A 17,005-nucleotide genomic window follows, 5' to 3' on the forward strand; every position below is an offset into this window, starting at 1 on the left:
GACCATTAAGGCTGGTCTTTTTACTAAAATTTAAGTTCTGCATCCCACTTTTCTCCTGCTCCATCAGGGATTCTCTGTTGCGTTCCCTGTCAGGAGTATCACAGAAAAACTTTCAAGTAAAGTCTTAAGTTTAACAGCTCACCCAGTCGGAGACACTGCCGCAGAATTCCTCCAGATGACATATTTTTTTCAGCTTCAATTTCAGTAAAGCCAAGAGAACTTGCAAAAATGAGGACATCCACAAGACTGATTAACCTCTGCAAAAATGCCACAGAGGCTTCCACTGAAACGCCTTGAGTAGGCTCAATATTCTCCAGCTCATGCTGTAAGGAATAAAGTTTGACATTTACATCTATGTTCTAATAAAAATTTAACTCTACCCAATACATTCCCCAAATTTCTAAATTTTATAAAAAGTCAGTCTTTCAAAAATCTAGTTCAACATTCACTTGTCATTTCATCTTTTAAAAAAAGCATTGGAAACATACAGGTGAAACACTGTCAATCAAATTCTTCACTAGCTGATTCATCCTTAGAAAACCAACATTCTTTTTAGTCCTTTTATTCTTAGAACAGATTCTAAGGTCCTTTCAGGTAATTGTAAAAAATTCTGTTACTTTTGATTTACAGCCCTCAGGACGTATAGTAAGCACCACATTCAAGTTTTAATCAATAAGAATGCATAACACCCAAGCTTTCACGGCAGTTTGACATAGTAGTTAAGTCCTTACTGTAGCCGATGTAGCAGCTGAAAGCAATGGCAGTATACCCCCACAAGCCATGACCATATTGTCCATCACTTGAGAGATGAGATGAATTGTGTTGTGTACAAAGATGACATTATCACTGCTATTCACGAAGTCCATAACCGTCTTTGTTGAATGGCTGTCCAAAGATAAATGATGTTTACTGAAAAGCTGAAGAAAGGAAACCACAGCCTGCCTATTTGAGGGTAGGGAAGATAAGAAGGTGCTTTTGCTTCATCTTGAAAGCTGAGGAAAGACAACCATACAGGAGACATTTTGGGGTTTATACTTCCTCAGAAGAAGTAGACCATAGCAGTGGTCATTATCCATGCCTTCCTTTGGTGCTAAAACATAAATTCTGTACATCTTACTCTTGATATAAAAAGTTGAAGTAAATTAGCCTCAACTAGGAACAAAACTGAGAAGCCATGTGGCAAAAATTAAAAGGTAAAGGGAACCAAACACGCTATTTAAAACTGCTAACATTTTCTTAAGAAATACTTTAAAATGCCTTTAAATAGAATAAAAATAGCATATAAATGAAAATAAATAAATCAGGCACTTTTAAAATCATAAATCACACAACGGAGGATAAAATCTACCTTTTAAGCATTGAAGACTTGTATAATTTTATACACAAATCCCAATTATTTTTTAGTACTTTTGTACTAAACCTGCTTGGTAGACTTACCTTATGGTGAATTTCATACTATAAAATATGCTATAGAAAATCTTCAGCAAATTTTTTTTAAAGAAACATCTCTGGGTTCCAAGTTTTTATAATCCAAACAGGGTTTCTCATAATGGAGAATAAAAGTTAATTCAATAAAACTCTGCCCCAGAAATAATTTATAGTCTACTTTTTAACAAAATATCTGAAATTAAGAGGAAAGTGTTAACTATACAATTTTGTTTGGAAACAAAGAATAAGGTTTACACACATCATTTGTAATAAACATGTGGACAAACCTTCTCCACATCTGTATATCTGTTTCTATGGAAAATAACAGATCAGTGAGCAAACGTTGATGCATTTGAGACCACTTGAACTCAGGAATACGAAACATAGTCGATCTGGAATCCCTCCTTTGTCCATTAGCTGCATTTGGGGCTACATCTTGCCCTGGCTGCTCCTCTTGTCTTGACATCTAATACAGGAAATTTTAAATAAGACAAGTTCAACTTCAAATGAAGTCATTAACAAAATAAGTAATTTAGTAGCTTCTTTTTTTATACAATTCAACTAACAAACACATTTTATGCTACCAAAGAATTTAAAATTAGAGAGATATCAATGAGTAATAACATTAATATTCTAATACATTTAAAGCAAAGTTATCAAAAATGCTAAACTACTACATTGAACAGTAATTAGCTTGGAACCATGTCAGTATTATCACCAGCCAATGTAGCAACAAGAATCAAGAAGTAGGAAGCAAGAAGTTATTAGTCTTGAATGTTGGCATAAAGGAAAAGCTGTATCTAGATTGTAAACTTGCTAAAATAAAGAACAAAAATAAGTACAGTGAAGAACAAACAAAAAATAGAAGAAGAGTGAGAGGGTAAGCACTGAATAAAGTGGGAAATGACACCAAGAAACCAACCATTGTCTCATAAGTCACTCTGAGATACTGGTCGAGGAAAAGACTGTGTCTCGAAGTCTCACAAAAGCACCTGCCTCTTAGAAAGTCAAGCGACCTCATGGAACAATTTTAAATCATATACTTTGTTTAAACAAAATTATAAAATGACAGGTGGTTCTACAGGAAGGTAGTCCTAGATTTTGTTGAAAAACTAACACGCTATTACTGGGTTAGTCAGATAAAGGACTAAAAGGCCAATATTTCCAATGTTTGCTTTATAAATGAAAATTATACTAATCCTGAAACATTAACATGGTAATTTTTGGTGGTGCTGTGGTGGGGAAAAAAAAAAGTACAAAAGCTTCCATTTAAGGCACTCATACAAAATGTCAAACCTTGTGCCAAAAACATGAAATTGCATATTAACCAACTCCAAAATAAAAGTAAAGTACATCCACTTGCTGCATTTTAACTCAATGCAAACACACTTAAAGAAGGCAATACAAGTAATCACCTCAAGTACAGGTCGATGAGGTTGAGGCACTTCCATGTTTGTACTGGCCTTCAACTCCAGTTTCTCAGTATCTGTAGCAACACTGGAAACATCCAACTTGGCAATCTTCTGCTCAGAAGGAGCAGGAGATTCTAAGCTATTACCATGACAATCATTAATTAATTTGGTTTCTCTAGCAAGGTCAGTTGTTTTCTTCTCTTCCTCAAGCATCTGACCAGTGTCTGACTGTATAGTTGTTTGGGAAGCAGCATTTTCTGGTGAGGTAGCTGATGATTCTGATGCTGTCATAGTCAAGATCCCAGAATCTTTAAAATCTTGAGTTTCAGAATCAGTTTGCTTTTTAGTAACAGTTTCTTCTTCTGGAAATATTAATTTGCAGTCATTACTGGGCAAGTCCAGTCTTGCACTGGCTTCTGACGCAGCCACAGACAAACTATTATCTTGGAGCTCAGGAGGTAGACTGGTTTCCTCAGGAGGACTACTTTCTACCTTCAGTTCCACATAATCCTCATCGTCTTCTTCCTCTACTACAGACTTATCCAATACTTCTGGCACCTCTGAGGCATCCTCTTCTGAAGGAGAACTTAAGGAGGCAGTTACTTCACTGATGGTCATTATATCTTTGTCAGTTGTTTTAAAAGAATTAGAGGAGACAGTCACAGCTTCTATTAACTCAGAAGATACTTCTAAATCATTTGCATTCATTGTCTCATTTGTCAGTGTTTCTTCTAAGGTGACATTATCTGGTAACTCCTGATTTTCTTGTCCGGTTTTCCTTTCTTCGTTAGATAGACTGTGAGTTTGTGATTCAATGTTGGATGCAGAGTCTACCGGATATGTCTTCTCAATATTTGATTTTTCATCATCACTTCTGATGATATCAGACGAGGCAGGAGAATCCTTAGTATCTAATTGCTGGGATCCTTCTGAAGCATTAACATCCCTGCTAATGTCAGGGACTGCTTGGACCAGGCTTGAAGAACATGGCCCTATTTCTTCATCAACTTTTCCATGGTGTTCCCTAAATACATTGGCAAGGTTTTCTTTGTGTATTTCAAAAGCGACCTAGATAAAAAATGTAAAATCAGTTAAATACACATAAAAAAGAATATATAGAAGAAAACATAAAATAATATATTGTCAATAATTTTTCAAAGACATGGTTTATATAATGCAATGAAACTTAGCTTACCTAAATGTCCTTATTTTAGTAAAATGAGAAATAAAAAGTAAGTCAACCACAAAAATTTAATTCTCAAGAAAAATGACAGCCAATCTTAATGCCATCAAGTAGCATGGCATCAAACTGCACCAAGAACATAGTTGTTTATACACTTAAGCACAGGAAGAAAAAGAATATACTCTTCTTTTCTTTATACTTTACACTCTTGTTTTCTCCATAACTGGGAAGTGCTTTGTGCACTGGATAACACATTGTTTCCTCAAATGCAGGGAAATCCCATTTCCCCATGATTTATCCTCAGCAGAGATCAAAAATATCAACCAGTCATACCACTATTACTGCAGTTCTCCATATGCCTGTGAAGCTAGTAAAACATTTCATTACTAAGACAAAGAATACAAATTCCTTTAACAATTAAAAAAAAAAAAAAAAACCCTTTCCCAAAGGTCACCCATAATTTTCAAAGTCTGAACTGGTCACAAATGCTCTGAAAGTCCCAGTTACGCCATCCATGTACCATGCATCCATTCATTCATCTTATACATGAGTGACTAGTATATGTTAGGCACTGTTAACATCCCCATATCAACTTTGTTACTCAAGTCAATGGATAAAACTGATTACAGGAAAAGAATAAAAGATAGTACTGCTTTTGTTAATGTCAAAGGATTTATTTATTCATTCCTCCCCAAAGATTATTATCGCATAGCCAGCATTATCTGATAGCCACTGGTGTTTCAATGGGAAACCACCTCCCCCAAAAGCAAACCAGATAAAGTACAACACACCCAGAAAGTATAAGCAAAATTGTAATTTATTAATGCCAGAATTGTTCATTCCTATAGCCTATGTTGTAACTTTTATAGCAAATTAAACATTCATTCATAAAACCTTTATGGAGCCCTAGTATGAGAATATAGTAGTAGACAATAACACAAGAAAAGGAAAAGTTGAATTTTTATGCCCAAAGATCCATAGGCCTTTTTGAATCAGAGGAGCACGCGCTATGCAGCTGGGTAAAAGGCAAAGTGTAAATAACACACAATGCGTAAACTTCCTTCCTCAGATGTTAACTAGCCTTTACTTATGACATACATGTAGTACATCCACAACATAATATGATACACCTAAAAATAAAAGATGTTTGAGGAACAAACATTTCTTAATTATAAATAATTCGGGGAACTTTGAGTACTTCAAGAAGAAATGTATGCATATCAAATTAATAAGTAAAATAACACAGTAACATTAACAAAATATCAATTTCTTTTACACCGTAATTGTCCTTAAGTTGGGTTCTTTAGTTTAATTGTCCAAGTTTTTGTTTCATTGGTCAACAAAAATTCACTGACATCTATAGTAGGCCTGGCACTGTGTGATGAACAACACAAAGTTCCTGCTTTCATGAAGCTTATATTTTAATGGAGAAGGAAAATACACGCACAAATATGTAATACAATGTCAAGCAGTACTAAGAGCTTAAAAAGGGAGTGGGCGCATAGAAAATAGAAGGATAGAAGACTAGGTGGGGAGGTGTATTTTAGTAAGTAGTTGGGGAGGGCCTCTCTGAGGATGTCATATTTGAACAGAAACAAAAATAAAGTGAGACAGTAAACTGTGTGTCTATGAGGAGGAAGAATGTTTCAGGCAGAGGGAAGAACAAATGCAAAGTTCCTGGAGCCAAGATAAGCATGGCATGTTCAAGAACGATAAACCAGTGGACTGAGAACTGCGCAGGAGACGAAGTCAGAGCTGGGAAGGGAAAGGTGAAGGAGGCAAGGGTTTGAAAGCTCATAGAACAGTAGGTGAATCATATCAACTTTCATCTTTACTATACAGGTAAGGTTTTGGTCAGAAAGGCACATAGATAACCTAAGAAGTACATTCCAATCTCCTGCACTTTAGAAGCCAACAAGGGGAAGGAGGAAGTGGGGCGGGGGAAGTGAGCATTCATTTTGCAGCCCTCCCACATTATGGTAATGTTACACAAGACCAGAGATCCTCTGAATTAAACCTCACTGGAATTCTGCAAGAATAGGGTAGGATAGTATTTCAATAGCATGAAGTAGGGGTAAAAAAAAATCCCAGGTATCTAGATAACAAACTGTTCCTTCAACAATTTTCCCGAGTGTTCTTTGCTTTTAGCACACACAACTCCTAACCCTTAGTTTCAGACACAGTTGAGGCTGGCAGTTCCTGAGAATTCTGAGGGTTTTCTAGTATAAAGAAGTTAGTTCTTAGCTTTCAGTACGCTAAGCTTATGATTCACCTTTGCCAAGATAGCTAAATTAACACAACTTACATATCTCCTTCCTGGAGTCAAAATTTTATTGCTGTTTTCTCCTCTCCTATTCCCACCATCCTGTGGGCTTAACATATTTTTACAGAATCCTTTTATTGCATTTTTAGTAGGGTTTCAAGAGGAAATAAAATGAGACATTTATGTTCAACTTGCCAGATCAATACAAAAGCCTTCTTTTGACTATACTGGCTTTTAGCAACCTTTACTTACTTAAAAAAAAAATTTCATCTAGTTAATATCTATTTTACAAAACCACTAAGCAAATTTCTTCCTTTTTTTGTTTTAGAATAAAGCAATGTTATATTTTATTATCCTTAACAAAAGAAAAATAATTAAACATAAAGGTTATATTTAAAAAAGAAAAAAAATCCCCATTGCCATCAAGTCGATTTCAACTCACAGCAACCCTGTAGGACAGAGTAGAACTGCCCCGCAGGGTTTCTAAGGCAGTAATCTTTATGGAAGCAGACCGCCACATCTTTCTCCCGTGAGCGGCTGGGGGGTCCAAACCACTGACCTTTCAGTTCAGAAGTGAGTGCTTAACCACTGGGCCACCAGGGTTCCTTATAAAGGCTATAGATATTTTTTAATACTACTCCAGGCAGCTTCCTATAACATATTCTTGTAAACAGCACTATAGTTTTGTGAGAATAAAAACTGAGTCAGACCATAGCATATTTGCAAATTGTTCTCCCAAAAATCAAAAAACCCATTGCCACTGAGTCGATTCTGACTCATAGCGACCTTATATGACAGAACGGAACTGCCCCAGAGGGTTTCCAAGGAGCAGCAATGGGTTTGTTTGTTATTTACACCCAGGGTCAATAGTTGGAAGGCCAAGTCTTTGACTATAAACTGGGAAACAAAGATAGGTCTTATTGCAGTCAAGCACCTAGCAAACCATCCTATAGCAAAATTATGTGCTTTCAGTTAAAATTTACAAAGTAAATGTTACAGGATAGTGACAATCACAAGATGGGTTACCTAAGAAACAGAAGTTTTCTATTACATGAAATATACCAATAATTAAGGACAAATGAACACACAAAATACCACTCACAACATGTCAGGGTGTTACAGATTAAACCATGTTCCCCTCCCCTCCCAAAATGTATGTGGAATTCCTGGCCCTTGTATCTATGGATGTGATCCTATTTGCAAACAGGGTTTTTCTTTTGTCATGTTAATGAGGTCATATCAATGGATGCTAAACCTAATCACTTCTGAGTTATAAAAAGACTAGAACAGACAAAGAGGGGGAGGATGCCAGAGGAAGACAGACATACCTGGCAGATGCATCTACAAGCCCAGGGCTCTAAAAGTGCCAGGTACTAGAAGCAGAAATAAACAAAGAAGGACACTCCCCTAGAGTCACACCCTGAATTCAGACTTCTAGTCTCCTGAACTGTGAGAAAATAAATTTCTGTTCTTTAAACCCACCCATGTGCAGTATTTCTGTTACAGCAGCAACTGGTAACTAAGACACAGGATGATCACCAAAAAAAAAATAGGACAGGACGATCACAGACATGTGCAAATAAATCTGAACCAACTGTATATAAATAATGAAAGATAAAGCAAAGGCATTAAGTTAAAACAATCATAAACGTTTAACTAAAGTAAGTATATTTTGAACCAGCTTTCCAAAGTGCCAAGTTAGAGAGACTGACATGACCACTGAAAACAACTGGAGAGACATGTAAGTAAAAACTAAACAGTGTGAGGTGTCAGAATGCAAAGAGAAAATCAAACGAAGCAACCAAAATTGAAAATCAATCCAAGTTACAGTAAGCAGACACTCTGGGTAATTATTAGAGGAAGGGTGAGTTATCATCCTCTGACAACATCAACAGGAATATTCTAATAGGAAAAAAATACTGCTGCCCCCCTGGTTCTACTGATATACCTATTACAAAGGAAAGTTACCAACAAAAAACCTGTCACCTATTTCAGGACCAAGCATGTTCTTATACTAAATTTCATTGTTTTGAAGAATAAAGAAAATGTACTTAAGAATGAAGAGACAGAAGTCACATAATTGCCACTGTAAAACTTATTCAGGATGTTAAAAGAATATGATAATTTTCAAAATCCTACAACTATTTTATTTTTAAAATGGATGTCGATTATCATCCTAAATTGGAACACAATAGAGGTTTTAGGGATATTCTGAAACCTTAATATCTTCTCTACCTAACTAAGGCTAAATACAACAAATAATTTTACATTTGTGAGTTATTTGGTAATAGGATATGAATTTAATAGAAAACAACAATAAAATACAAAGTCCTGGAAAAGTATTGGCATTCTCACGTTAATGATTTTTAAAGATTCCTAATATGGTGGTCAGAAGCCGTGGTGGCATACTGGTTAAGTGCTACGGCTGGTAACCAAAAGGTCAGCAGTTTGAATCCACCAGGCACTTCTTGGAAACTCTATGCGGCAGTTCTACTCTGTCCTATAGGGTTGCTATGAGTCAGAATCAATTTGACAGCACCAGGTTTGGTTTTTGGTTTTAATATGGTGGTCTACCACCGTCTGTCTGTCTGTAGCACTGGGGTGGCTTGTGTATTGCTGTGATGCTGGAAGCTATGCCACCGGTATTTCAAATACCAGCAGGGTCGCCTATGGTAGACACATTTCAGTGGAGCTTCCAGGCTAAGACAGACAAGAAAGAAAGGCCTGGTGATATACTTTCAAAACTTAGCCAATGAAAACCCTATGGATCACAACAGAATACTGTCCAATACAGTGCTAGAAAATGAGCACTCTAGGTTGGAAGGCACTCAAAATACTCAGAAGCCACAACAATGGGCTACAGCATACCGATGATTGTGAAGACGGCACAGGAATGTTTCGTTCTATTGTATATGGCACTGCCATGAGTTGGAGCCAACTCAACAGTAACTAGCAACAAAAACATACAAGTATCAGCTAATCAAAAATTTCGTATAATATCTTATTGTAGCCATGGTATATAGTCGATTAAAGAGAAGTGACCCTTCCTACTGGCTTATAAACAACCTGAGGAATTCCTTTTGGACTCCCAAATCCTACTTTGTGACATTGCTGCTGTTGTTGAGTGCCCTCAGAAGACATATTTTTGCTATCACAAATTATCTCTTACAGATTTGTTTTCATGGTGCTGCTACTGCTAGAATTTCCTTAAGTTACAGCTCCCATGACCCTTCATAGCCTTTCAACATTTTGATTTAAAAAAAAAAAAAAACCTCTCATTAATTCCACACAATATATTTTTTTGTCATCTTCTACCTATATTCACGACCAGCAGACTAACTTTCAACTGGCCATTTGGAAAGTTAAATCAAGAAATATTATTTAAAGTTAAAATTTCAAGCAAACATGTAAATACACATTTCAATTCAAAGCAATGTACATTTTCACAAAATACATTCTCAATATGCCATAGGGAATCTTACACACTTCCCTCTTGTGTTATACACAGGTATCAAATCATGTTCTAAATACTGTCTTATCTTTCCTAAGCAAATCAAGTTGTTTACTCTTTCATCTGTAAAAATGAATATTAGAAATGCTTTTCAATTTCTGAATTTGGTTCATTTTTAAACTTCCCAGTAATTTACATCAATAGTCTAAAAGCTTAATGGCAACTAAGCAATTATCATTGTTGTTATCTTTTTTGATGCTGTTTTCCTTAAGGTATTTGTGACTTTAAAACTGATAATTCCCAATTAGTTACCAGATATTGTTCTAAATCACCCAGCTAAAAGACCAGTCATTAATCTTCACACTCATTTGATAGCTAATCTATAGCTGTTGGTAATGTTTGGAAAGCACTTCTATAAACTACTAAAGAGACTCATGAGCTAGTAACTACAAGAGTTCTTTTGCCATTAATTTCTACTTAATTGGCACTCAAATTTAGTCTTTAGAATATAAAAGGTAAATACAATCATCAAGAGATTAATATCACTTTTTCAAGCCATATATAACAATTTGAACCTATAAAAAAAATTAGACTTTGAAAAATAATGTTAGGCAATGTTTAGTAACTGGCTTTATTTTTAAGCAAATGAATCTTTTTTGTTGTATTTTGTTTTACTTTGGAAATACCAGCTGAATATGGTATGTTAACTTACAATTCCTAGGCTACCAAACTTTCCCACAATTTATAATTAAGATATATATTTAAAAAATAGCTGGATCTTCCCATATATCAATGAACATAGCTCAAAATGATTACCACCACAAAAAAGTATTAAAGACTCTGATCCAACAGCTTGCCACTATAGTATAAGGTAACAAATATAAGAGCAATCTAGAAATATTTATTGAGCTATCTTATGCAAAGGACCTGGGTTACAAACCTAGGTAATCTAGTACAAGCCCAAGCTCCTAAATGCTACCCTAATACCACCTCATTGAAGAAATATCAAAAATACAGCTTATGCTATCCTAAGAAAATGACTTATTAGTTACGAAAAGAGTCTTATAAATTCAATAAAGGGAATAATCACATATAGAAAACAAGTAATTTATACAATATGCACTATACATTCATTCCTGCAATAAACTTAAAAATTTTAATAGGTAATACACTCGTACAGTTCACATATAAAACATTACATAATGAAAAGTCTCCTTCCCACCGCTGGTTCCTACTTGCATAGTTCTCCGCAAGAAAAACAGGCAACCAGTTTTTAATTTCTTATGTATCCTCCAAGGGCATTTTTGTCCATATATGCACAAATGTAAAATTCTACCAACAAACCTCAATAACAGAAACTGTTTCACACTTTTCTTTTTCTCATTGGATGTATCTTGGAAATCATTCCAAATTCAGCCATTTCACAAACATCTGAACACTAATATAGTACAGGCACTATTTTTGGCACTCAGGATACAGCAGTGATCAATACATAAAAACCACTGCCATCCTGAAGCTTACTTTCTAGTGGAGAAAGTTAACATTATATAATGCGGCAGGCACCAATCTAAGTGTATTATGTACTAGTTTATTAATCTGAAATCATTATGAGTTTGGTAGTACTGTCCCCATTTTACAGAGGAGGAAACTGAGGCACCAAAAAGTTAAATAACTCCCACACCTTCATTCAGCTAGTAAGCAGAAGAATATGAATTTGAACCCTTGCAGGCGGGATCCCAAGTCCATGCTGTTAATCCTTTCCACACTATACTGTTAATTCTCAATAATAACAATCATTGCTTACACATGCTAAGTATGACTATACATGTAAAATGTAGCACTTAAACTTCACACGACTCTCAGAGGCAAATAAATCCTACTAAAATCCTCGTTTCACAGATGAGGAGGCTAGTCATAAAAGTCTAAATATTTTGTCCAGTAGGTAGTAGATATTGGTGATAAATCTATGTAGTACTTGAGAAGAAAAAAATATATAAAGAAGTTCCATGTTCCTTTTTACCACAAATTATATTCTATTGGATGGATGTGTCATATTATTTAACCTGTTTTATACTGAAAAATGATTGAATTGGGTTGTTTCCAGACTTATTATTATGAACAATGCTACAACATAGGATAAATTTGCAGATGTCCAAAGATTCTATACATTTCTAACTTTCATAGATGATGCCAAATTGCCATTCACCAGCAATGTGAGTATCAGTTTCACTCACTCTTACCAATAAATAGAGTATATCATATCTGTAACCAATATGATAGGTGAAAAGTACAATTTCAGTGTAGTTTTAATTTTTAGTCCCTTACTATGAGAAGGTTGAATATTTTACTTAGTTTTCATAATTGTGTAATCACATCCTCTGTCCATTTTTCTATTGGGTTATCTCTTCCTATCGATTTCTAGGAAGATTTATATATTAAGAATTTTGTCTTTGTTTTGCTTCTAAATAGTTCTTCTGAATTTGTCATTTGCCTTTTGACTTTGTTCATGGTATTGTGTTTGTTTTTTGGCCACATGAGTTTTTGTTTGTCTGTTTTAATGCAGTAAACATTTTTATTTTATTTCTCTCTCTCTCTCTCTCTCTCTCTCTCTCTCTCTCTCTCTCTCTCTCTTCAATGGTTCCAGATTCTAAAGCATAACTAGAAAACTCCAAGGTCACAAAAGAATTCCCTATTTTCTTCTAGTACTTTTATGGTTCCATTCCCCACCCCCATTTAATTGATCTGTTTGTTAAATTTCCTAGCGATGCAACCTTTTTTTTTTTCCCCTAGATAGATCTCCTATAGTCCCAATACCATTTATTGGACCAATTAAATACATACAGTATTTATATTAGTATATAATGAAGTCTGCATCTCCAATTAGCAAGGAAAAGATGAAAAAAAGAAGGACCTACCTATATACAACCTGCCTAAAAAACAGCAAAAGCAAATTTAAAAGTAGTAGTTTAATTTTTATAATAGTATACATACTAAACTATACACAAGCCTCATCAAAATTAAAAACGTTTGTCAATCAATTGACAAAAGTATATATATATTTCCATAACAATCAAAAAATTTTAGTTATACAGAAAACTATATCTATGGTATATTATATAAAGCTATTTATTCTCAAAGATTTTTAAGTTAATTTTAAATGTTTTCAAAAATTTATCTCCATCAATTTTTCTGAATAGAATTTTGGAGAAATCAAGAATATGAAAAGTAAACTCACATTATCATTTCCTCCTAGAATTTAAATTGATCTAATATTCAGACATTATACAAAGTTGGAGCCTTTGCTCTAAAGTTCAGTTTCTTTAGAAAACAATCCTAGAAAATATAAAAACGGACTTTCTTCTTTCATAAAATGATTTTTGAGCAACACTTCCTTATTAAGACCAAGTGAGGATGTAATTTAAGCAGAAGCCTTTCAACCACTTAGTATTTTTTTTTAAACTCTATAACATATCATACTAACACATGAAAACATTCTAGAATTTCTTTAAGCAAAATTTATTTAAAAAGAAAAAAATATTCTGCATCAAATTCCTTAAAGTATCAGAATTTCTAGCTAGTCAATAGCTGCGCCTCAATTCTCCAATATGCTTAAAAGTCCACATGCAATATACACTAAGTAAAGCCCATTTTGGTGGACAATACTAGATGTTTTTTCTTGAAATACTTGTAGCAATAAATGAGATATACTGAATGCTTACTGTATGCCAGGCATTGTTCTAAGCATTTATTATATATCAACATACTTGATCTTAAGAATAACCCTATGAGATAGGTAGTATTATCCCAACTTTATAGCTGAAGATAGGCACAGTAAATATAATTTCAAAGTTAATAACTTACTAATCTTTTCTTCTTTTAAGAAAGTCATTGTGACCAAATTTGTTTTCTAAAGAACAGACTACAAGGGTGCTCTCAGGCAAATCTAGTGAGAGTATAAATTTGTATAAATTTTTAGACAACAATTTAGTAATACCTACTAAAACTTTAAAAAACATGTGCAGAATCCTTCTCCTCAAAGTTCCACTTATAAGAATTTACCATACAAAATAAGAGAGATGTATATAGGAGCAGGCTCATCACTGCTCGATAACAAAAAAAAAAAAAAGGAAAGTTAAATTATGGGGTATGTGTAAAATATTATAATATAAATCAATAGATTTTTTTAAATATTACCTCCACTAATTTTTCCAAATAAAATTTTGGAGAATCCCAGAATGTGAAAACTAAACTTGAATCATTTACCTAATCACACCCTCCTCGAAGTCTAAGTGGTCTGGGGCCATTCATATGTTACATTAATGCTACAGCTGTTGCTCTTTAAATTTATCTTCTCCATAATACAATGTATTATTATGCTTAATAATATGTAGCCATTAAAATTCACGTCAAAAGTATATCATTAAATGAGATAAGGTTATAAACAGCAAAAGTAATTATGTGTGTGTGCATATTTATGTACAGAAGACTAGAAGGTCTTAATCTAAAATGTTAACATGTTATAAATAACCTGACGCATAGCAACCCTACAGGACAGAGCAGAACTGCCCCATAGGGTTTCCAAGGAGTAGTTTGGTGGATTTGAACTGCTGACCTTTTGGTTAGCAGCCTGAGCTTTTAACCACTGTGTCACCAGTGCTCCAGTTATATATACGTATTTGGATAATGAGTGATTTTCGGGTTTTGTGTGTATGTCTATGTGCATTTTTATTAGGTCCCAAATTTCCTCCTGCAAGTGCATATTCTTTTTAAAAAGCTTTAATACTATTTGATTAAAAGATTTTAAAATTAAAGAATACTTTCATAATTAAGTGTAAAATAAAAAGGATTCACTCTTAAAAATCCATAAAGTATGAAAATTGTGTAACTCTTAAAACTTCTTTAAAAATATGTAGCCTTTATTTTTAATGTTACCAGATAGCTAACTCTCTCTCTCACACACACACACACACACACACACACACACACACACACATTTATGTATATGCACATATGTGGCTCAAATAATAAGAACCATTTTATATGTTAGGGTTTTTTTAAAATACTTGAATTTTGAAAAAACTTATTTCCACATGCTTTTTACTCAACGTAAACCATACTTATTCTTATATAAAATGACTGAAATTTATGCTTAAGCCCCTTTATCAAATTTTTAACATTAAGTAAAATCTTAAAATATTTTAGATAATCCAAAATAATCAAATACTTTACTCAATTTCATCATTTAGGAGAAATATCTAATTCATTTTTTTTTCAGGGACTTTAAATGACATTATAGGTATTTTAGTGTCCTATTTCTGCTATAACAAATTACTACAAACTTAGTGGCTTAAAACAACAAATTCATGTTATATCTTCAATTCAAGTGTGAAGAGCCCTTACTTGTTCCATTTTATAAGTCACTGACCCATTGTACCATATGGCAATATGCGTACAGAAAAAATACAGTGCCTAAAGGTTTTAATTTTATTTATTTTGAAAAAGATTGTTTTTGAACAATTCTCATACTTGGAACCTTTTAAATGCCTTAATTTACATTTTAATTAAACAGTAGAAGCATATGAGCACAGCAAGTGAAGTCAAGGTTATTTTAATTATCAAGATAATATACACTCTGAAACAAAACAAAAAAAAAAGGATAGGAAAAGATAAATAAATGAAAACCTAGACCACAAACACAATAAAATTTTGTTTTACAGAGGTTACTCTTAACAGGTACACATCTGCAACCATGAGAACAAAGTAACCCGCACAGTGCAGTTATATTAGAAGAGCCCATCACGGCTTATAAAGCCTAGTTCAGCCTTTGGAGGAGAGGGATACAGTGACAAACAGCTTTCCTGCCACAAAGGTGGCAGAAAATCTATCAAACTGGACAATAAAATTGCAATTGAGTTTCTTTGGCTTTTTATAGCACCTGCATGTATCCTGATGTAACTCCACAAAAGCTATCCAATTCTGCAACATTAGTTCTTTAGATACCAGTTCTTTATCGAGAACCATGTTATAAATTTGGGATATTGAGATTTAGAATGGCTACTAAAAGGAAAAAAATAAGCATCATTCTAGTACCATATGCACGGAAGTATTTAAAAAGCTTTAGACTGAATATTTTTAGACAAAAAATTCAGTTGCAATAATTCTGCAGAATTTCTAACAACATGCTACAAACTGTTTACCTAGTTACTGAAGCACTTCAGTTCCATCGTAAACTTTATTACATACTGATATGAAGAGCTTTAAAGCATAAGTTGTCCCATTTTATTTTTAAATACATGTCAAGATTTCAAAATTGCAAAATATTAACATACCCCTTGCTGTCAAGTTGATTCTGACTCATGGAGTCTCTATAGGACAGGGTAGAACTGCTCCATAGGATTTCCAAGGCTGTAGGTCTTTACGGAAGCAGACTGCCATATCAGAGCGGCTACTGGGTTCGAACCACTGACCTTTTGGTTAGCAGCCAAGCGCTTTAACCACTGTGCCACCAGGGCTCCTCAAATGTGAATAGAGCAGTATTCAAATAAATTACTTCACATAAAGCTCATGAAAAAGAAAAGCTATCTAATGAACAAAGAAAGTACACACAGAGAAATAAAACTAAAAGACATGTATGATAAATTAATATTAAAAGTGAAAACCACAAGAACTTATAACTTTAAATTTTTCTTCTCTCCCTCACAAAGTCAAGTTTTAGAATTTATTTTTTAAAATATATTTTTAACAACAAAAAAAGTGATGGGTCTAGTTTTATTCAGGTGAAAACACTCACCATTTACTTAGAATTTATTCCATTTTAGAAGTGAAATTCTAAATCTCACACAAATGTATTAAGTCAAACATTGGTTATTGGCTAAAATGAGGCACAAGAGACCTCTCCTTAGAGTAACTATTTTCTCTGTAAAGATTTTAAGATCTGCTTAAAGCCGTAAGGCAGTGAAGTAAAGGAAAATATAAACTAACTAAACATAACTATTATGTATATATAAAACACATAAAACTTAAAGCCCACTTTGGGTTTGTTGTGAATAAACTGAGTCTAAAAATTACTGTTTCAGATCCTACATAGGACAGTAGCTTATATTTCTTCTTTTAACATTCGCCATAACTTATGCTCCTAAAAAGGGAAAAAAGTTTTTCTCTGACAGTAAAAATTATATTAAGGAATCTTAAACTGGGTGGTCCATATTTAAGTTTTTAGAATTTCCGTATCTCCATGATCCTTTCTAAAGAGGGTATATTACATTATA

At 33.8% G+C, this 17,005-nt stretch overlaps 1 protein-coding gene across 5 annotated transcripts in view; it reads right to left on the reverse strand.

Moving 5' to 3' along the window:
• The window catches only part of LRBA (LPS responsive beige-like anchor protein), a 766,566-nt gene that overhangs the window by 602,663 nt on the left and 146,898 nt on the right, over nt 1–17,005 (reverse strand). For all 5 annotated transcript variants that reach the window (XM_010597205.3, XM_064267558.1, XM_064267557.1 and 2 more), the window contains exons 22-25: nt 2,844–3,908; nt 1,716–1,894; nt 732–885; nt 143–323 (exon numbers count right to left, since the gene is read on the reverse strand). In XM_010597205.3, coding sequence (XP_010595507.2) covers nt 143–323; nt 732–885; nt 1,716–1,894; nt 2,844–3,908 — 1,579 coding nt within the window. The remainder of the gene's footprint in view (nt 1–142; nt 324–731; nt 886–1,715; nt 1,895–2,843; nt 3,909–17,005) is intronic.

Source organism: Loxodonta africana, chromosome 13, assembly GCF_030014295.1.
Source record: "Loxodonta africana isolate mLoxAfr1 chromosome 13, mLoxAfr1.hap2, whole genome shotgun sequence".
Lineage (NCBI taxonomy): Eukaryota > Metazoa > Chordata > Mammalia > Proboscidea > Elephantidae > Loxodonta > Loxodonta africana.